The sequence below is a fragment of the Rhineura floridana genome, chromosome 3, assembly GCF_030035675.1.
Source record: "Rhineura floridana isolate rRhiFlo1 chromosome 3, rRhiFlo1.hap2, whole genome shotgun sequence".
Classification (NCBI taxonomy): domain Eukaryota; kingdom Metazoa; phylum Chordata; class Lepidosauria; order Squamata; family Rhineuridae; genus Rhineura; species Rhineura floridana.
Genome location: NC_084482.1, coordinates 194,889,013 through 194,915,976, shown reverse-complemented (window position 1 = coordinate 194,915,976; position 26,964 = coordinate 194,889,013). Strand labels below are relative to the sequence as shown.

The window sequence follows — 26,964 nt, the reverse complement described above, 5'->3', positions numbered from 1 at the left end:
GTTAATTTCGTGAATAACAGAGAAGAGCTATATCTCACCCAGAAGTTGTCCAAAGCCGATCAATCTGACAAATCTCCTTTTACTGCAACAATTTAAACCAAGTAAAAAAAATAATAGAAAGAAGGGTGCTTGCCTGTTAGTCCGTTCTCTCTTTGAAGAAAAGATAAACGTATCGCTTAAGCAGATAGAGCTTGTTAGAAAGTCCGTCCGGCATTGTTGGCTGGACCTTATCTCATAAATTAATGAAATCCAGTCCTCCCAACAAAAACAGGCTTTGAGGTTGATCTCTACGTTTCTCCCTGCCCGGGAGAAATTTCATCAGTCAAAAAAAAAAATGTTCTGACTGATTTATATCTGAATAAGCTTCTTTTGAGGCGGGAGCCCGTCCCAAAAGCAGGCACAAGCGAAGTCACCCTTCCCGGAAGTCTTATTTTAATGTAGGTTCTGTATGATTTAATTATACGTGCTTCTATCTGGAAGCTGTCGCGAGTTCCAGTATTGGAAGGATGGCGGGATATAAATAAAGAATAACTACTAACTAACTAACACTTGGTGGTGGCACTACCAGCAAGGGTCTGAGACAGTTGATACTGGGGAAGGCATTCTTTTAGATACTTGGGTCTCAAGTCATTTAGGGCTTTATATGCTAGTATTAACACCTTGAATCAAATCTGGTAGGTCAGGACTGTTGACACTTGGTCCTACTAGGCTGCCTCACTACCAGCCTACCAGACACATTCTGCACTAGCTGTAGCCTCTGAATCATCTTCAAGGGCAACTCTACATATAGCACATTACAGTAGTCCAGACAGAAAATCACCATAACTACATTATTATTTCTGCTGAGAATATCACAGTATAAAATAATATATAAAGAACCCACTGTTTTCTCTAAAGCTGTGCTGAAAAATCTCCCCCAACACACTCGTAGGACCTTCATCCCCTGCAGAGGTAGGAGAGGAAAGAATTCTTTCTGGGGGCAGGGTGAAAATTGTAGCACTTTTAGGTGAGGTTGTTACTTTTCTACCTAAATTTATACATGGTGGTTAGGATTTTACCCTTTGTTAAAAAACAAAGCGGAAATTGACAACCCGGCTGCCCTCTGCTTTGGTAATGTAACAGAGGCATTCCTAGAGGAAAATATTGCAGTCCATATGAGTAAGTAAAAAAATAATTCCCCATTTAAACATTTCCCCATTCCAGTCTTTGAGAGGGTTTCATCCACCTCATAGTCCTCAAAATTTAGCTGAACCCTAATCTTTCCTCTTCATCATAAGGTGCTCCTTTGTATTCAGATCAGGCCTAAGTACAAGGATGTAGCATTTGGGAAGGAAGATGCAGCCCAGGAGCCCAGCACTGGAAGCCAAGATGGAGAAGATCTGCACAGCTACCATGTATTTCCCCTTGGTGCTTAGGTAGGTTGGCACAAAGGACACCCAAACACTGCAAAACACCAGCATGCTGAAGGTGATAAACTTGGCTTCATTGAAACCCCCGGGTAGCTTCCTGGCTAAGAAAGCCACAGTAAAAGAAATGGCAGCCAGAAGACCCATGTAGCCCAAGGCACAGTAAAACATGGCAACAGATCCTTCATTGCATTGCAATATTATCTGTCCGACCTGGGAATTCATGTCTCGTTCTGGGAAGGGGGGAGCGACTCCAATCCAGACAATGCAGATGCCAAACTGAATAACGGAACAGAAAAGAACAGTGGCATTTGCCAAACATTTTCCCACCCATTTTCTGATCCTGTTCCCTGGTTTTGTGGCCATGAATGCCAACACCACAGTAGCTGTTTTTGCCAGAACAGAAGAGACAGCAATGGAGAAGATGATGCTGAAGACTGTTTGGCGGAGAAGGCAGGTGACCTTTTGAGGCTGGCCAATGAATAGAAAGGAGGCCAAAAAGGAAAGCAGGAGGCCAATGAGGAGGATGTAAGTGAGGTTTCGATTGTTGGCTTTAACTATTGGAGTGTTTTGGTGTTTAATGAAGATTCCTAAAACAGTACCTGTGGTTACGGACAAGAATAGGGCAAAGAAAAGAAAGGTAATCCCCAGAGGTTCTTCATATGAGAGGAAGATTATAGTCTTGGGGAGACATTGATCTCTGTCACTGTTGGAGTATTGATCTTCTGGACACTCATGACAATGATCTATGTCTGCAAGAAAAAATGATTTCACTACATGAAACTTCAAATCTCCAACAAATCTAGCATGGCAGCAGGCTATCAAAGCCCATCTTATCTAGGAAATCAGGAGCATAGTTGAAGTGCTGAGGGAATAGTTACTCAGCTGATAATGGACTGGTGTAGAGATGAATAAGGCCAAGATATATAGTGCATGTCTAAATCAGAGCTCGGACAATTTGGAGAACTAAATTGAATTATTCAGCCAATAGTCTTCAAGGACCAGTCTTGTGATGTGTTTTGTTTTGGTTGCCAAGAACTGAATAGTACTAGAAGCCAGAACCTGAAGCCATTGCATTATTGTGAGTGGCACTGTAGCACCAGTGTAACAGCTCATGACAATAGCATGATCTCATGGGTCGCCAAATGACCAAAGAGTCTTTCGAAATTGATGGAAGACCATAGCCATAAAAGGCATGTACTGTCAAGCATTGCACTGGACAAAAATAGTGCTCTGAAATTGATTCACAATTAACATTTAATTAACATTTAAGTATTTGGTGATAAATCTGCATCTTTAGACCATACTCTATTTGCAACATTTATTTTCAGACCTAACATGGCTACTTTCATCCTGAACCTGCTTGTCATCTCTCAGTGCCTCTTGTTTCTTCAAAGCCATTTACCTGTGTGAGTAGAAATGGTCCCTTCTATGCACCGGGTACAATTATAGCAGCAAACTGGCTGTCCTTCTGGCACCATCTTGCTGTATCCAGGTTGGCAGCTTTCTGTACAAGTAGAACGGGGCCTTGTCTGAAGGGCATCAAGAAACAGTGTTTAAAGTTTCATAGAATCATGGAATAATAGAGTTGGAAGGGGCCTATAAGGCCATCGAATCCAACACCCCCGCCCCGCTTAGGTGTCTGCCTAGCTTTGTTCTGCTTTGTTTGCAGGTACTAAACCATTCTGTTCTGATGAATCTATGATTTGCACAATAACTGAAATCTCTCTTTATTGTGATTAAAGGAAGGGGCATCCCAAGATATTTTGCAGCCTGTGGTGAATAACTAAATATCCCCTTGTCCCCAAGTATACATACAGAGATTGACTGGTCTGGCAGTTGAATTTTACTTCAAAATTGGTGATGGGGCAGGATTGTCCACTGCCACATGGCACACATAGCCCTGTCCTTCAACACTATGACACCCCTCTGTACCACCACCCCAACAGCATCCACTGTCTGAGGAAGCCATCTCAGTTTGCCTAATGCTTGGGCTAGCCCTGTCAGAGCACATCCATCAGGGCATTAAAGACCAACACATTTATTATGGCATAAGCTTCATTGGACTGTAGTCCATATTTTATGCAATAACTAGGTTGTTAAGGTCCTGCAAAGTGGTTCTTTCAGTCTTATACATGATCTTCTAATCCAAGCATTCTCCATAAAATTTGAGTCAGGGGAGGCCGAGCATGGTCTGGAACATTGTCTGGATGCAGTTGTGGAATGGATGAGGGCTAATAGAGCTTGACACCTGGGTAGACAGAGGAACTGTGGGTGGCTGGTTGCAGTGTCTGGGATTTGCCTGTTCTGGATGTGGTTACTCTCCCTCTGAAAGAACAGGTTCAGAATTTGAAGGGAGGTAGGCTTCTGGATCCATTTTTGTCACTTGAGGCTCAGTTAGCCTTTTACGAGCTATGGCTGGTGCGCCACTATGGAAATTCTAGACAAGGATAGCCTGGCTGTGGTGATTCATCCATTGGTAACCTTGAGGCTTGATTATTGCAATGTGCTCTGTGTGGGGCTACCCTTGTACCTGGTGTGGAAGCTTCAGCTGGTGCAAAATACTGCAGCTAGACTGTTGATGGGGACAGACTATCGTCAGTACATGAAAGGCTTGCACTGGTTGCCCATATGTGTTACCAGGTCAGGTTCAAGGTTCTTGCATTAATTTACAAAGCCCTTAACAACTTGGGCCCAGAATATCTTAAGGACCACCTGATCCCTTATGCCCTGGCCTGATGATAAAGATCTTTGGGGTAGTCTCTGTTGGTGGTCCTCCATGGCTCAGAGGCATGGCTTATATAAGCAACTAAAGGCTGTGCATTCTGTGAAATGGGTCTAAGCCTGTGGAGCTCCCTCCTAACTGAGATTGGACAGACATCTCCTTGTTGAACATCAGGTGCATTTGCTGTTGTTACATGTCTTCAAGTCAATTACGACTTATGGCAACCCTATGAATCAGTGACCTCCAAGAGCATCTGTCATGAACCACCCTGTTCAGTTCTTGTAAGTTCAGGTCTGTGGCTTCCTTTATGGAATCAATCCATCTCTTGTTTGGCCTTCCTCTTTTTCTACTCCCTTGTTTTCCCAGCATTATTATCTTTTCAAATGAATCCTGTCTTCTCATGATGTGTCCAAAGTATGATAACCTCAGTTTCATCATTTTAGCTTCTAGTGATAGCTCTGGTTTAATTTGTTCTAACACCCAATTATTTGTCTTTTTTGCAGTCCATGGTATCTGCAAAGCTCTCCTCCATCACCACATTTCAAATGAGTTGATTTTTCTCTTATTCACTTTTTTCACTGTCCAACTTTCATATCCATACATAGAGATCAGGAATACCATGGTCTGAATGATCCTGACTTCAGTGTTCAGTGATACATAACTACAACTTTTTTGTTCCAGAAATAGTTTTAAGGCAGTGTTTGGTTTTATCATGATTGTATAGTTTTAATTTATGCATGGCCTGTTTTTATGTATACCTTGGAAATGTGAATGATTAAGCAGTATATTAATGGCTACAATAAATAAATAAATATTAATATCCCCCACTGAGAGACAGTGATTTGAACGAGGCCATCTACTAAATTCATTGGTAATTTGATTTGGAGTTATTCTGGCTAATAACTCACACTCTTAACCACTACATTACACCAGCTTGTAAAACATGAATACATTCCCTACCTGATTAAACCAGTTGGGCCACACGGTGGCCTCATCATTAACAGTCAGCTGTAGGTCTGAGGATGCCTGGGTCTCCAGCATCCCAACTTTCACTCTTACAGCAGATTGGTTAGGAAATGTGACCAAATTCACAATATCATAGTCAGCCACCAGCTCCCTGTCCTCATCAAAATACACCTCGCCCATGATAGTACTGTTGAAGCTAACACTTCTCAGAAAAGGATGAAGCTAGAAAGAGAGATAAAATGCCAACATTTACCAGATGGGTAAATTATTTTTATTTATTTTATTTATGAATCATTTCCTATGAAAATCCCAAAGCAATTAACTATAAAACATATACAAAAACAATTTCACATCCAATGCAGATATGGGCTGGGATAAGAATCTTCACTTAAATTACTTGTTGAAAATGGAAGGTCTTCAATAGGCACTGAAGATTTAGTTGAAATGGCTCTAATTTAGCGAGACGGAGTTCTAAAAGGGTAAGGAAGATATTAGCTGCATCACTTCTGCCTTTCTAATCACTTTTACTATTTCTCATTCAGAAAGGGCAGGCCCATAACCAATATGGGCATGGTCACAGAGCTAGTAGTATGTGTATGTGTCCTGCCACACTCTCTTTGATACTCGTTTGCACATTCACACATATGTACACATACATAACACCCATACAATTTCTAACCCAATATTGCTTGCTCTAAGTGGAAGAAGCTCTTCAGGGTATGAGGCAGAGGCTCTTTTGCATCACCTTTTTACCTGGATCTTTTAACTGGAGATGGCAAGGACTGAACCTGTGGCCTTCTGCAAACAAAGGATGTACTCTACCACTATACTACAGTCTCTCAGTATTGGGACAACAAGCAGTGACAAGCTGCTTAAGGGGGTCCTAGAATCTGAGTGACAGAAAATGTTTCATGGCAACAACAAACATGCACTAGACCATTACAGTTATAGTTTCAGTCGATCTCTCTCTGTAAGTCTAGTTTACCTGCCATGGTTCTATGTTTAGAAGGTCCAGTCTGCCTTCTTCTGCAATCATCCTGTGGCTAGATAAGGAAGTAATCAGAGCATGGAAGGCATGTGCCACAACATAGACAGTGATATAAATATTGTAGCTCTCAGCAGACATATCTTTCTCAAGCCATGCTGTGGGAAGACCTTCCAGGTTTCCCCTCCCCATGCATCTTTTCCAAGTTTTCCTAGACCATCTGCTGTTGGAATGAGAGCAGTCAAATGTTTCTGACCAAACTTGATCAGGGGAATCTCCATCTTGAGTCAAGTAAAGGTTTTGGGACATTGACCTCCTGTTTGTTTGGATAATGAAGGACAAAGCACCATGGAAGAATTTGACATCCCAATATGCAAAAGATGTACTTAAGGTGAAGCCCCACAGAGCTGTGGAGATCCAAACTTTCCCTACAGGGGCGTTGAATTTTCTTTCAGTTCTGCTTAGGACATGAGGCAACAGAAACATTGAGTCAGGATCGCCGTAATAGATTATCACATTGGCTTTTCTCTGCATAATGTGCATTCGAAAACGTGTTAGTGCTTGTCTTGGAATATAAATGTTAACAGAAAATACTTGTGGAATCGCATATGTGAAGGCTACACAAACACCATGCCCAAAGAATGTTGCCTTCAAGGTTCTCACAAACTGATCTCCACCATCATTGTCTGGAGCAATGAGACCGACCCACGTCCACTTGAAATGCTGGAGCAACTTCACTATCCCCAAGTACTGTGGAGTTTCCTTGGGACTCATCCAGTACGAAGAGGGGAACTGAGTTTTATCACTCAGAATATGGTTGACAAAACCATAAGTGAGCTAGTAAAGGAGAGAATCAATGCTTAGTGTTGGAAATAATTTTCAGACATTGCTTGCCTAACATTTATTTATTTATTATTTGATTTATATCCCGCCCTTCCTCCCAGCAGGAGCCCAGGGCGGTATGGTTTCTTTGTAGCACAGCAATCTTAAACATGTCTGCTGAGAGCTCACCTATACCCAATGTATGTGGCTATAGGGCAGCTTTATTGATATTTCTTTTCAATCGTATATTTAGCTCCCTTCCAGAGCTGTTTCTAGAGACAAATATTTCATCTGTGGGGTACAACCTTGTAACATCTGTGCCATGTATACATTTTTCCAGACCGTTGCTCCATTTTCATCTAAAGATAAATCTCTATGCAGATGATATAATGTTGATTCTGGAAAACCCAGAAGAATAATTTGAACAGGTTTTACAGATATTCAGTGAATTTGGACAAATCTCTGGCTACAAGTTTAATTCATTAAAAGTAGTGTGGTTTGGCAACCAAATGCAAAAAACCACAAATGTCAAAATTATAAAAAAGAACAATTTTCTTGGCGAAAAACTCCAAATATAGCATGGCTTGGTAGAATTTCCATTATAAAAATGACTATTATGCCCAAGTTCTTATTTTTATTTTTAACAATAATATGAAAGCTGAACACCAACCTTAATTTAAAAAAAGCGAAGAACTTCTGCTTAACTTTCTTTGGGCAGGTAAAAGACCCAGAGTTACACCAAGTTATATTCCAATATAAAATGTTGTTATAATGCTGCTATGCTCAGTCACTAGATAAGCTGGTTTGAAAACTCTACAGTTACAAAAATAGAACAAAGCGAGTCAGCTAAGGAAACAAAAATATAGTGTGGTGTAGTAGTTAAGGTGTTGGACTACAACCTGGGAGACCAGGGTTCGAATCCCCACACAGCCATGAAGCTCACTGGGTGACATTGGGCGAGTCACTGCCTCTCAGCCTCAGAGGGAGGCAATAGTAAACCCCCTCTGAACACCGCTTACCATGGAAACCCTATTCATAGGGTTGCCGTAAGTCGGAATCGACCTGAAGGCAGTCCATTTCTATTTTCATATTACAAAAAAAACCTTAAAATTATCAGTGAAAACCTCACATATCTATGCCACCTGGTAAAAAACCTGTTTCCTCACACAATTTTTTTCCCAAGGAATACAAAAGAAAAGTACTTTTAGGAAGCATGATATTGTGAGAGGCAAACATATTAAGCAAATTAAAACCAATGATGAAAGAAAGTTTAGTCATATTGCACCATCAGGTAATAAATGAGATAAGGCAGGAATAGGCACCTTTCATTTAGTATTTGCAGACATGGCATATCATAACACATTTATTAAAAAGATTTGGTACATTAAGAAAGAGCACAAGATCTGAAGTGTTAAGTTCAATAAAGGCACAATCCAACTTGTATTTATGCAGGGTTGAGGGGAATTGGATATGGCAGACCCCTGGCCGAGCTGTCAGGGTCCTGGCTCAGCCACGGTGCAGCAGGGACCCTGCCAGCTCAGCTGGGGTCCACCAGGAAAGCTCAACTCAGTGGAAGAGGTGCTTGCAGAAGTCAAAGGAAGCCCCCCAAAAGGAGTGTTCTGGGGGTGTGTTGTAGGAGGGGCAGGGGAGGAACTTGTGCAACATCCAATTCTTGTTTGGAGTGCTCAAAATAAGAGTGAGAGTTTGGAGTGAGAGAAGGCAGGCAAATAGAGGACAACTTTATTGAAAAAGTAGCTTGTTTATACTATACTGGAACAATAAGGTTCAAGAACAAATACATAAACATTAATTATTAGTAGGCATAGAGAAATTATAGAAAACATACTTTTTATTATAAACACTTTATCATGTTTTATATAGGCTAGAAATATAATATAATATTTCTGTTTTTCTATTCATATACTTTATAGACATAAATTCCTCCTCTAGGATGCACACCTTAACGTGGTGAGGGGGTTTGAGAGTGTTGAAGAAACTGAGAGCAATGCCATCAGGAGTTTAGACCAAGAGGCTAAACTCCTAGCAGGGGCACCCAAGGCGGAATGGTCAAAGGTGAAACACCAGACTAAGATGCAGCCAAACTCAGAGGAAGGCAATGGTAACCCACCTCTGAATACTTCTTACCACAAAAACCCTATGAACAGAGTATCCAAAATGCAATATGAGATAGTGTTGGAAGATGACACCCCCAGGTCAGAAGGCACTCAGTGAGACACTGGGGAAGAACAAAGTATGAGTAGTGCTGTGACTAATGACGCAGCTGGGTCAAAGCCGAAAGGAAGCCCAGAGGCTGATGTGCACAGATGCGAAAGGAGAGTCTGGAGTTGTACGATGCACACAATAAGAACATGGAATGTGAGAAGCATGAATCAGAGAAAGTTAGAAATTGTCAAGCAAGAAATGGAATGCATCAACATTACAATATTTGGTGTGAGTGAATTAAAATGGATGGGAATGGGACACTTTCAATCAGGCAACTACAAAATATTTTATGCAGGAAATGAGAAATTAAGAAGAAACAGGGTTGCTTTAATAGTGAGAAGTGATGTAGCAACAGCAATTAGGAGCTATAATGCAAGGTCTGAGCGAATTATATCAATGAGATTTAATGGGAAACCTAACATAACCATCATCCAAGTGTAAGCTCGAACGGCAAACACAGAAGAAGAGCAATTGGAGAGATTTTACTCAGAAGCACAGGAAGAAATTGATCACACACCAAAACAAGATGCTCTGATAATCTTGGGGGACTGGAATGCAAAAGTAGGGAACAGAGAAGAACTAGAAATTGTGAAAATGGGGCTTAGGAGATAGAAATGAAGCAGGAGAAAGGACATTGAATTCTGTAAAGCCAATAATTTGTTTCTTGTGAACACATTTTGAGCAACCGAAAAGGTGACTGTACATGTGGACATCACCAAATGGTTAATATAGGAATGAAATTGATTATATAATCAGTAGCAGAAGATGGAGAAGTTCCATACTTTCTGCAAAAACAAGACCAGGAGCAGACTGTGGAACAGATCATGAACTGGTAATATTGAAAATCAGAGTAAAGCTAAAGAACAACAACAAAGCAATCACAATGCCAAAATACAATTTAAATAACATCCCAGAAGAATATAAAGATCAAATAAGGAAAAGATTTGAGGCTTTAAACTTAGTTGACAGAGAACCAGAACTATGGATTGAAGTCAGAGACATTATCAGGGAAGAATGGAAAAAGACAATACCTCTCGTTAAAAAGAGAGAAAGACCTCAATGGATGACTGAAGAAACTCTTGAAATGGTTAAACATAGAAGGAAAGCAAAAGGAGACAAGAACATGATCAGAACTCTAAATGAAATAATACAGCGACTAGTACATAGGGGCAATGAGAGCTATTACAGTAGTTATTGTAAAGAAATAAAAGAGGACAACAAAAAGGGTAGAACAAGAGCCCTATTCCAAATGATTAGAGAAATGAAAGGGAAATTTAAACCACGAGTAGGGATGTTGAGCAATCAACAGGGGAACACACTGACTGACCAAGATGAAATTATTATTGTTGTTGTTGTTATTATTATTGTTGTTGTTTATTTCTACCCTGCCTCTCAGCCAAAAGGCCCTCAAGGCAGCTTACAAAAAACACAAATATAAAAATACATCAATACATCAATACATCAATAAAATACATCAATACATCAGAATACTTCAAAATACATCAATAAAACAATACAATTTACAATTTACAGTAGAAATAAAAGGAAGATGGAAGTAATACAGTGAAGAACAATATAAAAGAGAAGCATGGATGACAGATTCATTCACAGAGAAACCGTATAATGAAGAACCAGAAATTTTATAATGTGAGTTGAAAGCTGCTCTTAAGTACTTGAAACAAACAAATAACCAGGAATAGATGGCATACCAATAGAGTTGCTACAAGTTACTCAGACTGAATCCAAATTTTGACAAAAATTTGTCAACAAATATGGAAAACAAAATAATGGACCATAGACTGGAAGCATTCCATATACATCCCAATTCCAAAGAAAGGGGTCCCAGGGAATGCAGTAATCATCGAACTATTACCTTAATATCCCATGCAAGTACAGTCATGCTCAATATTCTACAACAAAGGCTCTTACCACATATGGAGCAAGAAATGCCAGATGTCCAAGCTGGATTTAGAAAGCGAAGAGGTACAAGAGATCATGTCGCAAGCATACATTGGATAATGGAACGAACCAAGGAATTTCAGAAGGAAATCACCCTGTGCTTTACAGATTACAGCAAAGCCTTTGATTGTATAGTTCATGAAAAACTATGGAATGCTTTAAAAGAAATGGGGGTGCCACAGCATCTGATTGTCCTGATGTGCAACCTATATTCTGGACAAGAGGCTACTGTAAGGACAGAATATGGAGAAAGCGATTGATTCCCCATCGGAAAAGGTGTGAGACAGGGGTGTATTTTATCACGCTATTTATTTAATCTATATGAATATGGAAAACAGGATTGGACTAAGATGAAGGAGATGTGAAAATTGGAGGGAGAAATATCAGTAATTTAAGATATGCAGACGATACCATACTACTAGCAGAAACCAGTAATGATTTGAAATGAATGCTGATGAAAGTTAAAGAGGAAAGCACAAAAGCAGGACTACAGCTGAACGTCAAGAAGACTAAAGTAATGACAACAGAAGTGTATTGCCCCAAGGCTGATGGGCTTCCAGATTCCAGAGATACCAGGGAGACGAATGAGACAGACTTAGCAGGTTTACTTAAAAGGAGACAAAATTTATTGAGTAGCTTTGACCCACAGGTGTACCCAATAAAGTGGAACAGGCTGCCAGGCTCTGCACGAACGTGGGCCAGGCTGAACACCGAACTGGGCAACCAGGGACCCTTTATAGGATACATGTTTACAACACAGTAATGAGCAACTAATTACTACAAAGGATTAAGTCACAACTTTCCCAGCTTAGCCCTCCAGTGAGGAGGCTCTTTCCCAGGATCATACAGCATAACAATAGCTGATAAGAACAACCTTTCAGGGAGTTAACTGATACAAGGTCTACACTATCTGGTTAACAAGGCAACTTCCCAGCACCACACAGCACTCTTGGCCGAGCATCAGACTGAAATGCTCATTAGCAACCTCTGATTAGGCTCCAAGTGGCTCTGAGCTGACATTGGGCATCCCTTGACCCATCTCCCTGCTTGCTTAGACGCTGAATGCTAAACTCTAAAGAGAACTAAGGCTGGGTGGGGAATACAAGCCGCCCCTTGCCTTCAGGCAACTATTCTGCTGGTGAAGAGGTTGAGAATTTGGCACGGGCTGGTACATTCCACCCCCAGATGGTCAAGGAACGCACAACGTGCATGCCCTAAGGTCCAGATCTTCTTTGCCCTATCCTTCGACCATGAGGGGTATCAATCATTACACATTACATACTAATAATACACCAACAATATAAGCACATGATACATGGGCAGCAAACCACATAAGACAGTGATTCCAATTGTAACAACTGGTAACTGACCACCCCCTGATCCCCTGAAACCAGAATGGACTCGGGTTACAGCTTGAATCCAGTTGCTAGTACACCCTCCCACAATTGAACAGACACAGCATGATAAATCTTAAACATTAAAACCTTATTGCAAAAACCTATCAGCATAATCCCTAAAGGAAAAAATAATCAAACAGCTGATATCCCCCACCAGCATGCAAACAGCACAAGTTAACAGCATTTCCAAAAGGCAGTATTGAAATCATCAGAAGAATACTTACAGCAAGTCAGTACACAGTCCCATATGCATAACCGCCACCCCCAGGCCAAGTGGTTGCCCACATGGCCCTTTGACTTGGGGCTTCACGGAGCTCCCAATCCAAGCGGATCCACATTGCTGCCTGCAGGGGCTTGGGACTCTTCTCCAGGAACAGATGTATCTTGTCATCGGTGCGCAGCAGGCTGTAGCCATTTCCTTCCCCCTCCCTGCTCTGGGAAAAGTCCTTAAGCCAGTCCACAGCATCTTCTGCCCCCAACTCCAAATCAAAGTCCTGCCACAAGTCTTTATCTGGGGGAATGTTCTTCAGGACTAGCTGGCCTAGCCCACCCCAGTTGGGAGAAAGAGATTGTCTCTGTCCTCCCTTACAATAAATCATGGGCTCAAACAAAGGCAGACAACCCTCCCCGCGACCCTTGCTCTCCACATGCACAGGGTGCTGGGTGCCTCTCACTGCTGGAATTTGCCCAGGGACTGCGCTCATCATAGGAACTGCATCTCCCTACATGAGACCGTTATGGGGCACCCAAAGGGTAAAATCACTGGGGAATTTTATCCCCCCATCTCTCCAGGTGCCAGGAGCCCCCCTTGGAATTTCACTCCCACCTCTGGCTTTCCCTTCGGCACTTTTTCTTGCATTGTCATTTCTCCGGGCATTTTAGCTGCTCATGCGCGCATGCCTCCAGCTTTTCCTCTTCCACAGCCAGCAATTTCTCTTTAACAGCAGGCACACACAGGGTGAAGAAATCCAGCTGCGGCTGCACCTCTCGCAAACGAGCCTCCTACTTTTCCTATGGCACTTTCTCTTCCCCAGCTGGCACACACGGGGCGGAGACATCTATCAGCAGCATCTTTTCGCTTGCCTCTACCCTACTTTCTTTCGGGGCTTCTTTTCATTTTCCAGGCTGTCTTTCTTCAACTCTTGGGGCTTTACTTCCAGCTTTTTGCTGTCTGCCCCCCTGGCAGGCTCCGGGATAATCACAGCTTCTTTTTTGTCTTCCTCCACTGCTGACTGCAACTCTTGACAGTCCACACTGTCCGGCTGTCCATTCTGGATGACGGGAGCTGGACTCCTGGGCCACTCCTGACCCCTTGCAGCAGCTGATCAGGCGGAGCACTTGCCTCCTCACATGGGGTCTACTTTTCTTCTTCAGGGACACTCTCTTCCTGGTGCTCTCTCTTCTTTAAGAGGGAACTAGCCTGTGCCACAGGCACTGCTGCCTCGCCTTCTCCTTCGCGCTCCCCCTTTCCCTGATCTTCAGTTTCAGGGTCCCTGTTGGGAGAGGTGATGATGCTACACACTTTGGCGTGCTTCAGGCATCTCTACCAGGTTTGGCGAATTAGCCTACCCGCCCATTCTTTGGCTTTACACCACAGGTTCTGGACTCTGCTTCGGGTGATTCTCTTGGGCTGTCCCCTTTTCCAGCCGCCAAGACTTGCAGCCACTACCAGATCACCCGGCGTATAGTCTTTCTCTAACTCTGCCCCCCCGACCTCATGCTGTGGCCAGCCTGGGAGTCGATTCTTCAAAGCGACACCCGCATCCTCCTTCCCTGCGATGCGTCTGAACATCTCGGCTCTCTTGGTATCCTGTTCACAGTGCCAAATGTATTGCCACAAGGCTGATGGGCTTCCAGATTCCAGAGATACCAGGGAGACGAATGAGACAGACGTAGCAGGTTTACTTAAAAGGAGACAAAGTTTATTGAGTAGCTTTCGACCCACAGGTGTACCCAATAAAGTGGAACAGGCTGCCAGATTCTGCACGAACGTGGGCCAGGCTGAACACTGAACTGGGCAACCAGGGACCCTTTATAGGATACATGTTTACAACACAGTAATGAGCAACTAATTACTACAAAGGATTAAGTCACGACTTTCCCAGCATAGCCCTCCAGTGAGGAGGCTCTTTCCCAGGATCATACAGCATAACAATAGCTGATAAGCACAACCTCTCGGGGAGTTAACTGCTCCAAGGTCTACACTATCTGGTTAACAAGGCACCTTCCCAGAATCACACAGCACTCTTGGCCGAGCATCAGACTGAAATGCTCATTAGCAACCTCTGATTAGGCTCCAAGTGGCTCTGAGCTGACATTGGGCATCCCTTGACCCATCTCCCTGCTTGCTTAGATGCTGAATGCTAAACTCTAAAGAGAACTAAGGCTGGGTGGGGAATACAAGCCGCCCCTTGCCTTCAGGCAACTATTCTGCTGGTGAAGAGGCTGAGCATTTGGCACGGGACTGTACAAGAAGATTTATGTAACTTAAAAGTTGACAATGAGGACATTGAACTTGTCAAGGATTATCAATCCCTTGGCACAGTCATTAACCAAAATGGAGATAATAGTCAATAAATTAGGCTAGGACTGGGGAGGGCAGCTGTGGGAGAACTAGAAAAGGTCCTCAAATGCAAAGACGTATCACTGAACACTGAAGTCAGGATCATTCAGACTATGGTATGCTCCATCTCTATGTATGGATGTGAAAGTTGGACAGTGAAAAAAGTGGATAAGAGAAAAATCAACTCCTTTGAAATGCGGTGTTGGAGGAGAGCTTTGAGCATACCATGGACCATGAAAAAGACAAATAATTGGGTGCTCGAAGAAATTAAACCAGAACTATCACTAGAAGCTAAAATGATGAAACAGAGGCTATCATACTTTGGACACATAATGAGAAGACAGGATTCACAAGAAAAGACAATAATGCTGGGAAAACAAGGGAGTAGAAAAAGAGGAAGTCGAAACAAGAGATGGATTGATTCCATAAAGGAAGCCACAGACCTGAACTTACAAGATCTGAACAGGGTGGCTTGTAACAGATGCTCTTGGAGGTCCCTGATTCATAGGGTCACCGTAATTTGAAATCGACTTGAAGGCACATAACAACACATAGTTAGGGTATGTGGTCATTACAATTATAATTTATACAAGATTTTAAAGGTTTTTTAATACAAACAATAGCAAACATTAATACATACATATGAAATTTTAAATAAACACAAAATTGTCTCCTGAATCAAAAGTGCCTAAGTATTTAGTCCATACTAATGAATGAATACACACTTCTACTATAGTGCTTTTGTAAAAGCTGCTAGTTATCTTGCTTGTAGATGCGCATCTTGCTCCATTGAGGCACAGATTTTACAAAAGCACTATAGTAGAAGTGTGTATTCATTCATTAGTATGGACTAAATACTTAGGCACTTTTGATTCAGGAGACAATTTTGTTTTTTTTTAAAAAATCATATGTATGTATTAATGTTTGCTATTGTTTGTATTAAAAAACCTTTAAAAATCATGTATAAATTATAATTGTAATGACCACATACCCTAACTTTGTGTAAGACACATTTGCATCTGTTACGGTTGATTTTGAACTTTAGATCTTAACATAACAACACATAGACATAAATTTAACTTTTTCATTAAGCTACTTGGAAATAAATACTATTCTATACATTAACTGTGTATGTAATATTGTTGTATGGTTGTTATCCTTCTTGTAATTTACCTTAAAAACGTGATCATCAATAATAATAAAAAAAATTAAATTCACCTCAAGTTTCTCCCCCCATTTCCTTCAGCATTATGTGGAGTATTGTAGGAAATTAAAATGGCAGACCCTACTTAAATTTCCCGCAAAGCCCTAGGAACTATGGATGGAAGGATTTGCAATTCAGTTCTCTCAGTTTCCCAATCTTAAATTCAGTTCTCCACCGTTCTGCCACAATATGCTAATATATACCCTCATTTCCTTATTTCTCCAAATAAACACATTTTCTATGCAGTTTCGACTAATGTACTCATTGCATTACACATTTTGGAAGCAGCTTCTCCTAATATAATACATTTTTGTGTGCTGATTTCAGTAGTATATTCATTTTTATGCACACTGTCCCTTAATATTTGCATTTTCATAAACATTGGTTGGTTAGATAACCACAACATTCAGACAAATGTGAATGTTGAAGGACGGCTGTGTTTCAGTTCTCATATTTTCAGAAAGTGTGGAGTTGACAGATTTGGCTTTAAATGCAAACTTAGGAAATATAAATGGCGGTTCCAACACACTCTGGTGTTTACAGCAATGTTGTTGCTGTCATTCATGCTGCTCATCATCAGTTAAGCCTCCCAGTGCCATGGGGAGGGGGATACTAGGCCAATGGAGCTCTTATACCTGGATCAGACCCTGAGAAGAAGACTATCCTTGAATTGCTTTGCATGCCTAGTGTGGTTGACAGCATGAATCCATACCTGAGGGACCTTGTAAACATCTAGCATTGTTGCCATCTGGGAAAAAGTTTCAAAGTTCCCTCCTTGAATAACAGCCAGATTTTTTTGCTTTCCACACTTGAAATTAGGGACCATCCAATGCGCAGTTGAGAGAAGGTCTGCTGTTGTTTCATAGGTTATCCTGGTGCTGAAATAGTTTTCATAGATCCTGTAGCCTAGAGTGAAGTTGGGTAAGATGTTGGGATTTTCATTGATCTCATTAATGGCAAACAAGATGGCCAGGACGTGCTGATAGTTCTTCTCCAATATCCTGGAATGAAAAGCAAGTGGAATATTGACCATGTAAAAATATTTATACATTCAAGTCCTTCTTTTCCCACTAAAAATGCCCAGTGACATTAAGTTCCCAGTGGACTGGCTACTTAGAAAAAAGACCTATGACCTTCTTCTTCTTCTTGAGATCTGTCCTGCTGAATCAGACCAAAGACCCATCTTGTATATGTTTTATAGCAAGAAAGCAAAAGCCCTGCCCTAGCTAGGACCCATTGCCATTTGGATCCTCCCCTCCTAAAACTGTCTCCTGTAGTGGCCATGACAAATTAATTTGCTTATTTTCCTCTTCCTATCCTGTCCCCTTTTCCTTTTATGTTCCTTTTATGTTGTGTCTTTTGAATACAATAATTGTGAACCAGCTTGAATGCATTGTCAGAAAAGTGATGTAGCAAGCAAGCAGAGGATTATCTACTATAGAGATTTTTTTCTGTGACATTCCTGAAACTCTAGCTTACTATATATACCATACAAAATAACAGTAATAGACATAATGTCAACAATTCATAACCATTTCATTACAATATCTCAAAATGTTGCATGTTTCTTTTCCCTTCCCCCGATGGTGCTACAATGCAAGTTGTGATTTATCATGTAAGAAATATTCTGGGAGTCAAAGTTCATTTTAATGAGTCCCAGGTTTTTCAGGTTGCTAATATAAAAACTTTTCATACAGAATTATAGTTGTCAGATCCTTTTGTCTCTGACACCATATTAAATGATCCACGAGGGTAAGGAGGAATTTTGTTCTATAATTCACCATGATTTTCTTATCTCCCATTTCTCATCTTCCATTAATCAAGCCACAACCAGCAATCAAGTAATATGTAATAATGTACATGTGCAAAGCAATATGCAATTAAAATATAGACCTCCTTTACCAAAATTTTTTGTAGTGTTTCCAGTAATAGCCAAGTATGTGAAATTGTAACATACTTTGCCACTACTTCAAATACTAAAAAAGCTGTTTTGGGAATACTTATTTTTAAAAAAAAAATCTTTAAAGGATTTTTTAAAAGATGACAATCCTATTAGCTAGAAAGTGGTTTATTAGCCATATTTTTAAATCAATTGATTTGTGACAAAGGTACTTTAAATATTTTGGAGTGTATCAAATATTTTGCAGTGTATCAAATATGAATTCAGGTACAAACAATTCATATTTGATACACTCCAACATATTTAAAGGGATTTATAGACCAGAGAGGAATCGCAGTGAAGTATGATTAATATCCAGCAATTTAACTTTCCTTTTCTTCATCTTATACCCAGAAAAGAAATTTTGTTTTAAAAAAATGTATTTATTGATTGATTTTCAATGAAATACAGTTTCAATTTCTATAACTCAGTACTACTAAGGCTGCAATCCTAGGCATCCTTTTTAGAGATTTTGTCCCACTGAACACAGTGGGACTTTCTTGCAAGAAAGTTGGAGGCAAAGAGCCCTTGTTCCTCCTTCTCTAATACTGATATTTACAAGTGGGACCTGCAACAAAACATTGCACTGTAGCGTGCTCCTGTTTAGGATTCCAGCCAATTCAACCATGTCCTTTCCTGGATACTCCATTCCATCCCACAACAGTTTTCTTTCACACACTGAGAATGACTTCACTATTAATGTGATGTACATTTACAAGTATGCAACTAGACATAAGATGATCAATTCAGAAATGTGATATCCATCCATCCATCCATCCATCCATCCATCCATCCATCCATCCATCCATCCATCCATCCATCCATCCATCCATCCATCCATCCATCCATCCATCCATCCATCCATCGTAATAATGTATATATCATTTAACCTTGTAGTTTCTAAGCGGTATACAATAGTGAGAGTATAAAATCAGTTAAAATTAACCATAAAGTTAGAAAACCTCTCTTCGGATGTCTGCTAAAATAAAAAAGTATTTATCAAGCACCAGAAGCTCAACAGATACCTAAAGGATACATCAAGCAATTTAGACTGATATTTCAAAACACCTTCTTCCAATTCTCACCAAAAGGCAAAACAAGAACAGTGATTTAGCAAGAAAAGGTGTTGAAAAACTGCATCTGTGCCCAGAGACCATTTGTGCATATGCCATTCATATCTGCAAGTGAACTGTCTGCTTTAGCAGTCACCTTGCAAAACAGTTTTTAAAACCCAGGAATCTGCAGCTCATGCAGAGTGCAGGGAAGAACAGAACTGGCTGAGAAATTTAAAAGCTAGCAACACTTACGGGACGAAGTCACAGACAGGGTTAGACATGAATGCATGTGTTGGATAGATAGCTGTCCTCATTGGTATAACTCCAGCGATGAAGTAATCTCCTGGACTGTAATAATTACTTGGAGACATTTCTAGGATTGAGATATCTACATCTGCATTCATCACTGCCCCAAAGTACAAATGAAGCGATAGTAGCAGCAGGATCATTTTAGGCACAAACAAGAGGCACCCTCCTTCAAGTGATTTTATTATACCCAGTTAGTGCGCTAGCAGATATATTTGCCAGGAAATAAATACAACGGCCTTGCAAACTTCATCCCATGTCTGACATCACAGAGGAAGATCCCAAGCCTGGCTTCAGTGCTAATTGAGAGGCAGTCAGAGATCAGACTGACAGTCTGTACATATACCTACTTATGAGGCTCTCTTTCCAAATTTGGCACAAGAAATGATGAGTGATTCTGGGTTCCTATTATTATTATTATTTGATCTCAAGAGTGACCTCTGGAACAAAAGCCCCATGGGACGTTGGTCACAGGAACAAAAATCAATCACAATGATTTTGATAATTGCAGGGGAAATATAATCACCTCTTTGCTCACTCTTCTTTTTTTCATAATAAACTTTTTTATTTTTTACAGAAAAAGAAAGGTCTACATTGACTCCAGAAAAATATACAGCAATCACAACAACAAAAGAAGAAATTTAACAGGATATATTGCTTACAGGTAATGTTTGTTCACTCTTTTTGCAGTTACATATGCAGGTGCACATCAGGAGAAAACATGTTTGCAAAAGTTTACCCAAGCTGTGTTATCCTTTTCTATAGGACATATGAAAGGACAGTGGACTTGGACTAATGTATAGTGGAGTTATGGGCAACTTGTGGCCTCCAAGTGTCACTGGGCTACAACTCCCATTATCCCTGACTATTGACCAGACTGTCTGGGGCTCATGGGCATTGAGGTATAACAACATGTGGACCGCTATAACTCTGGCGTAGTGGGAAAATCTCTCAGAAGAGCTTGAAACAAGATTTTATGTATGTTTCTGCATTGCCTGGGGAGTAGAATTCTGTCCAGGCCTTCTCCCTCATACAATTAACAATTAAGGGCTCCTCCAGGTTAGCAGTTTATTGTACATTCATCCTGATTTCCTTGCACCAATTTTATAAGACTATGTCCTGTCCAGTCTTTACTGAACATTCATTCAGTTTTTTTTGCTTTTTTGCAGGTAGAGTTGCCAGGTTCCTGGCCTGAGACTGATCCTGAATCTTTAGGAGAAGGGAAGGTCAGCCAAGTGCAGGTGTTCTTGCAACTCTGTAATGGGAAAAACCACAAGGTGGAATTCTCCCATCCCCCTCCACAACTTTTAAAGATACAGAAGACCTCTTGGAGGCTGAACCTGGCAACCCTATCTCCAAATGTTATAAAGCAGTTTTCCAGCAAAGTAATGGATACAAAAAATGAATGTACTGAGACACAAGTCCCATTGAATTCAGCGGGGCTTCCTTCCAGGTAAAGTTGTTAGGATTGAAGCCTCAAACTTCAACATATAGTCCCACTGTTCAACACAGTGAATAGCCATTGTCTAATTAATGTATAGGGCATGCGCAGCCTTACAGCACAATCCTAACCATGTCTACTTAGAGGTAAGCCCCATTGAAAAACCAGCTCCATTCCCCACCCACCTCGCCCAGCATCAAAACAACTGTGAGAATTGTCAGGATTTTTATGTTAGCTAATAATTTTATTTCATCATCATCATCATCATCATTTGCCTTTAACATACTCAAGTTTAAATAAATAACTTACTTCTCTGCTTATATTCAATTACAGACCATTCTTCCCCTTACTCATAAGAAAGCTGAGGCTATCATTACCTTAGAGAAACCTCCATTAAACACAGAGAGAGTTACTTTTGAGTAGACAATATTATGTATTATTCTTACAGCTAACTATACTGTGATTTATTCTGCCAGAGAGGCTTAGGCTGCAATCCAATACATGCCTAAGCTCTATTGGGTTCAATGGGACCTACTCCCAGGTAAGGGTGTATTGGATTGCAGCTTTAGTGTCATAATTTTTGGTTTAACAAAAGTTTTGGAGTCAGCTGAGAAGTTGTGGAGTCTGACTAGATTACTGATGGTGGTTAATTCTGCATCCAGGCTGTGTCTCTCTTGGTCACTCACCCTCATTTATAAGGAAAGAACCCCTGCCCCCAGCCCTTCACAATGGGCCTGCAAGATTGGAATACTTCCCTTTTTAATTCCCCCCACCCCACTATGTTTCTTTATTTCCCACCCCCTCTGTTTTTTGTTATTGTTGTTTAAAAAGTTCTTCTCTTGTTTATGTTTAGAAAACAAAGGGAACAGTCATTCACAGCCATCTTTATCTCAGCATGACAGAGAACTTAAAGAACATGTTAAATTTCCTTTTCTTCTATCTGTCAGGAAAAAAAGACATCAGAGTCCAAAGAAATCAACAAAGGAATAAAAATGCAAACTAAATTATTACATAAACTTTGTAGTTACAATGTAGTTATTACAATGTAGTTATGTAGATGTCAGCTACTTCAAGAGCACACACAAGCACATACACATACAAACAGAGTATCACCAAATTAGGTAGGTGTTCATAAGTGGGGAATCTGATCCTGATTAGAGTGTGAATGGGCAGAGAAGGGGGAAATCCATCCCTGGGGCTGCTTAATGCAGATTTCTCCAACCTCGCTACTTCTGACACTCTGTGGAAATTATGACAGAATTCCTAATTTACAGTTTGAGGGGGGGAATGACTAAATTTGAAGAACCTCACCTCTTCTTTTAATCTGAAGGATTTCTTCTTCTTAACAGAATTGACCAAGGAATTTCAGAAGGAAACCACCCTGTGTTTATAGATTACAGCAAAGCCTTTGACTATGTAAATCATGAAAAACTATGGAATGCTTTAAAAAAATGGGGGTGCTACAGTATCTGATTCTCCTGATGTGCAACCTGTACTCTGCACAAGAGGCTACTATAGGGACAGAATATAGGGAAACAGATGGGTTTCCAATCAGAAAGGGTGTGAGACAGGGATGTATTTTATCACCCTATTTGTTTAATCTGTACGCAGAACATATCATACAAAAAGTGGGATTGGACCAAGATGAAGGAGGAGTGAAAATTGGAGGGAGAAATATCAATAATTTAAGATACACAGATGATACCATACTACTAGCAGAAACCAGTAAAGATTTGAAATGAATGCTGATGAAAGTTAAAGAGGAAAGCACAAAAGCAGGACTACAGCTGAACGTCAAAAAGACTAAAGTAATGACAACAGAAGATTTATGTATCTTTACAGTTGACCACGAGGACATTGAATTTGTCAAGGATTATCAATACCTTGGCACAATCATTAACCAAAATGGAGATAATAGTCAAGAAATCAGAAGAAGGTTAAGACTGGGGAAGGCAGCTATGAGAGAACTAGAAAAGGTCCTCAAATGCAAAGATGTATCATTGAACACTAAAGTCAGCATCATTCAGACCATGGTATTCCCGATCTCTATATATGGATGTGAAAGCTGGACAGTGAAAAAGGGAGATAAGAGAAAAATCAACTAATTTGAAATGTGGTGTTGAAGGAAAGCTTTGCAGATACCATGGACCGTGAAAAAGACAAATAATTGGGAGTTAGAAGAAATTAAACCAGAACTATCACTAGAAGCTAAAATGATGAAACAGAGGTGGTCATACTTTGGACACATAAGGAGAAGACATGATTCACTAGAAAAGACAATAATGCTGAGGAAAACAGAAGGGAGTAGAAAAAGAGGAAGGCCAAACAAGAGATGGCTTGATTCCATAAAGGAAGTCACAGACCTGAACTTACAAGATCTGAACAGGGTGGTTTACAACAGATGCTATTGGAGGTCACTGATTCATAGGGTTGCCATAGGTCGTGATCGACTTGAAAGCACATAACAACAATAACAAACTATAGATCAGCCTTTCCCAACCTTTGGGTCTCCAGATGTTGCTGGACTACAATTCCCATTATTCCTGAGCATTGGCCGTGCTGGCTTGGGCTCATGGAACTTGTAGTCCAGGAACATCTGGGGGCCCAAAGGTTGGAAAAGGCTGTTATAGATGACAATTTACAGAGGAATATCACCACCACAACAGACAGATCTTTGCCCTCAGGATCTTCCAGTCTAAACTGCCATATGGGCACGTTTTCTCACTCATGATGATACAAACATAGAGAAATGTAATCATATTTTAATGACTAAATCATTCAGAATTTGGGGCATCAAAAGGGTCAGAAAGGGATGATCATCATAATAGTCCCAAATTAAGATTATAACGTTGGTGTGTGTGTGTCTCTCTGTGTGAAGAATCAGTTATTGTTTCTAAAGCTGTACTGAAAATCTCTCCCTACCTGCATTTACTGTGAAGCAAGAGTACAGAATTTCTGTGATTTTCAGTGTGTATGGAAGCTACGTGATTTTCAGGTGGGGGTGGTTACTTTCTTACTCCCATTTATAAACTTATAAAACAAAACGAGATGGCAGAGATCTTCAGCCTAGTAGCCGTGTATTTTGAAAATATGTTCAGAATGCTCTTGGAAACAATGAAACATGGTGATGCAGGATGTTCTGATGTTCTCAAATGCATTCCTGGGGAAAAGATGGCTGACCCATGGTAAGTAAAAAGTTTTTAAAAATCTAAGTATTCACCCATTGCACAAACCACTGAAATTTGGCTGAGGCATACGTTTGAAACAACCCTAAACTTTCCTCTTCATCATAAGGTGCTCCTTTGTATTCAGATCAGGCCTAAGTACAAGGATGTAGCATTTGGGAAGGAAGATGCAACCCAGGAGCCCAGCACTGGAAGCCAAGATGGAGAAGATCTGCACAGCTATCGTGTATTTCCCCTTGGTGCTCAGGTAGGTTGGCACAAAGGACACCCAAACACTGCAAAACACCAGCATGCTGAAGGTGATAAACTTGGCTTCATTGAAACCCCCGGGTAGCTTCCTGGCTAAGAAACCCACAGTAAAAGAAATGGCAGCCAGAAGACCCATGTAGCCCAAGGCACAGTAAAACATGGCAACAGATCCTTCGTTGCATTGCAGTATTATGTGTCCGACCTGGGAATTCATGTCAAATTCTGGGAAGGGGGGAGAGACTCCAATCCAGACAATGCAGATTCCAAACTGAATGATGGAACAGAAAAGGACAATGGTATTTGCCAAACATTTTCTCACCCATTTCCTGATACTGTTCCCTGGTTTTGTGGCCACGAATGCCAACACTACAGTAGTTGTTTTGGCCAGCACGGAAGAGACACCAGTGGAAAAGATGATGCTGAAGACTGTTTGACGGAGGTGACCTTTTGAGGCTGGCCAATGAATAGAAAGGAGGACAAAAAGGAAAGCAGGAGGGCAATGAGGAGGATGTAAGTGAGGTTCCGGTTGTTGGCTTTAACTATTGGACTGTTTTGGTATTTAATGAAGATTCCTAAAACAGAACCTGTGGTTAGGCACAGGAATAGGGCAAAGAAAAGAAAGGTAATCCCCAGAGGTTCTTCGTAGGAGAGGAAGACTATAGTCTTGGGGAGACATTGATCTCTGTCACTGTTTGAGTATTGATCTTCTGGACACTCATGACAATGATCTGCATCTGAAAGAAAAAATGATTTCACTATATGAAATTTCAAGATTTTTCCTTATGATCAAGACATAAATGTGTCATTTTTTTCTTGTTAGTAGTTTTACTCAGTGTTCTGCCTTTTATTACAGTTCCTAAACAACATCTCCAACAAATCTAGCATGTCAGCAGGCTATCAAAGCCCATCTTATCTAAGGAATCAGGAGCACAATTGAAGTGCTGAGGAAATAGTTATTCAACTGATAGTGGATTGGTGTTGAGATGAATAAGGCCAAGATATATGGTGCATGTCCAACTGGAGCCTGGACTATTTTATTATTATTATTATTATTATTATTATTATTATTATTATTATTATTATTATTATTATTATTATTATTATTATTATTATTATTATCTATCACACCCTTCCTTCCAGAAGGAGCAGAGGGCAGCAAACAAAGAATGAAAACACTAAAAACATTTTAAAACATCTCAGACAAAACATCTTAAAAGCATTTAAAAAATAAAACATCTTAAAAACATATTTTAATTTGGGGGACTAAAGTGAATTGTTCAGTCAATAGTCTTGAAGGCCCAGTCTTGTGATGTGTTTTGTTTTGTTTGCCAAAAACTGAATCGTACTAGAAGTCAGACTCTTAAGCCATTACAAATGGCAATGTAGCACCAGTGTAACAGCTCATGACAATAGTGTGATATGGGCAGGGCAAAAGATTTGGTCACGGGTTGGCAAATGACCAAAGAGTCTTTCCAGATTGATTGAAGACTTACAGCTATAAAAGGCAAATACTGTCAAGCATTGCATTGGACAAATTACTGCCCTTAAATTGATTCACAAGACCTGAAAATCAACATTTAAATGTTTTGTGATAAAACTGCACCTTGAAATTCTGGATCTGAATTTTGCAAAAAGACCATATTCTATTTGCAAAATTTCTTTTCAGAACTTGTTCTTCATCTCTCAGCGCCTGCTGTTTCTTCAAAGCCGTTTACCTGTGTGAGTAGAAGTGGTCCCTTCTATGCACCGGGTACAATTATAGCAGCAAACTGGCTGTCCTTCTGGCACCACCTTGCTGTATCCAGGTTGGCAGCTCTCTGTACAAATAGAACGGGGCCTTGTCTGAAGGGCATCAAGAAAACAGATAGCATTACAGGAGATTGTGATTTGTTTGGAGAAACAGTTTGAAGGTAGTAAACCATTCTGTTCTGATGGGTCTATGCCTTGTGTAACAATGAAATCTCTCTCTCTCTTGCTCTTCTGCTGCCTAAAGTGAAGGACACATACAAAGAAAAGTAGTCAAAGTGAATATAATTTATTTCTTTAAAATATATATGCAAAAATTTAAAACTTTGCCAAAATGAGATCTATAGTTAATAGCCAATAGAATGTCAATGTACAATAGCCCAATGGTCTTATGTATTTTTTACAACATTCTCATACAAACATAGGGTGTGTTGTCTCACATGAAATGATTTTCAGCTTTAGCTGTGCTGACAAAATATGTCTTATTATTATTCCCAATGACACCACAGCAGTGGAACACCAAGGTAGTCCTATGATCAGCAGGTGAAGCCTTGTTAGTGGTGCCACCGCAGGGGGCTGCCCAGTTAGCACTGACCCATGACAAGGCCTTTTCAGTGCTGGCTCCCCACTTGTGGAATGCCCTCCCCTGCGAGGTGTGTCTGTCTCCTAATTATTGACCTTCAAGAGAAATTTGAAAACATTCATGTTTACCCATGCATTTGATGACTAAGGAGACTTCCTGGCAACCCAGAGATCACTAGGTGAAATAAACTATAAATACATTTCCCACCTG

General features: G+C 40.5%; 1 protein-coding gene across 1 annotated transcript; it reads right to left on the bottom strand.

The window, feature by feature from the left end:
• Window positions 1-1,253: 1,253 nt before the first annotated feature.
• On the bottom strand, window positions 1,254-19,648 carry LOC133378844 (vomeronasal type-2 receptor 26-like). Its single transcript, XM_061613458.1, has 6 exons — window positions 19,497-19,648; window positions 16,963-17,251; window positions 6,746-6,919; window positions 5,092-5,319; window positions 2,812-2,938; window positions 1,254-2,158 (listed from the first exon to the last, which is right to left on the bottom strand). The coding sequence occupies exons 1-6, from the start codon at window positions 19,646-19,648 to the stop codon at window positions 1,254-1,256; spliced, it is 1,875 nt and encodes a 624-aa protein (XP_061469442.1).
• Between the last annotated feature and the right edge of the window lie 7,316 nt (window positions 19,649-26,964).

Excerpts from the sequence above, each read along its gene's own strand:
- LOC133378844 (XM_061613458.1), bottom strand. The coding sequence starts at position 19,648 with ATGAATGCAGATGTAGATATCTCAATCCTAGAAATGTCTCCAAGTAAT. Across the intron at positions 6,920-16,962 it reads ATGTTTACAAGGTCCCTCAG|CTCACTTATGGTTTTGTCAA; the intron begins GTATGGATTCAT and ends CTCCTTTACTAG. Across the intron at positions 5,320-6,745 it reads ATGATGGTGGAGATCAGTTT|CTTCATCCTTTTCTGAGAAG; the intron begins GTGAGAACCTTG and ends CTCTCTTTCTAG.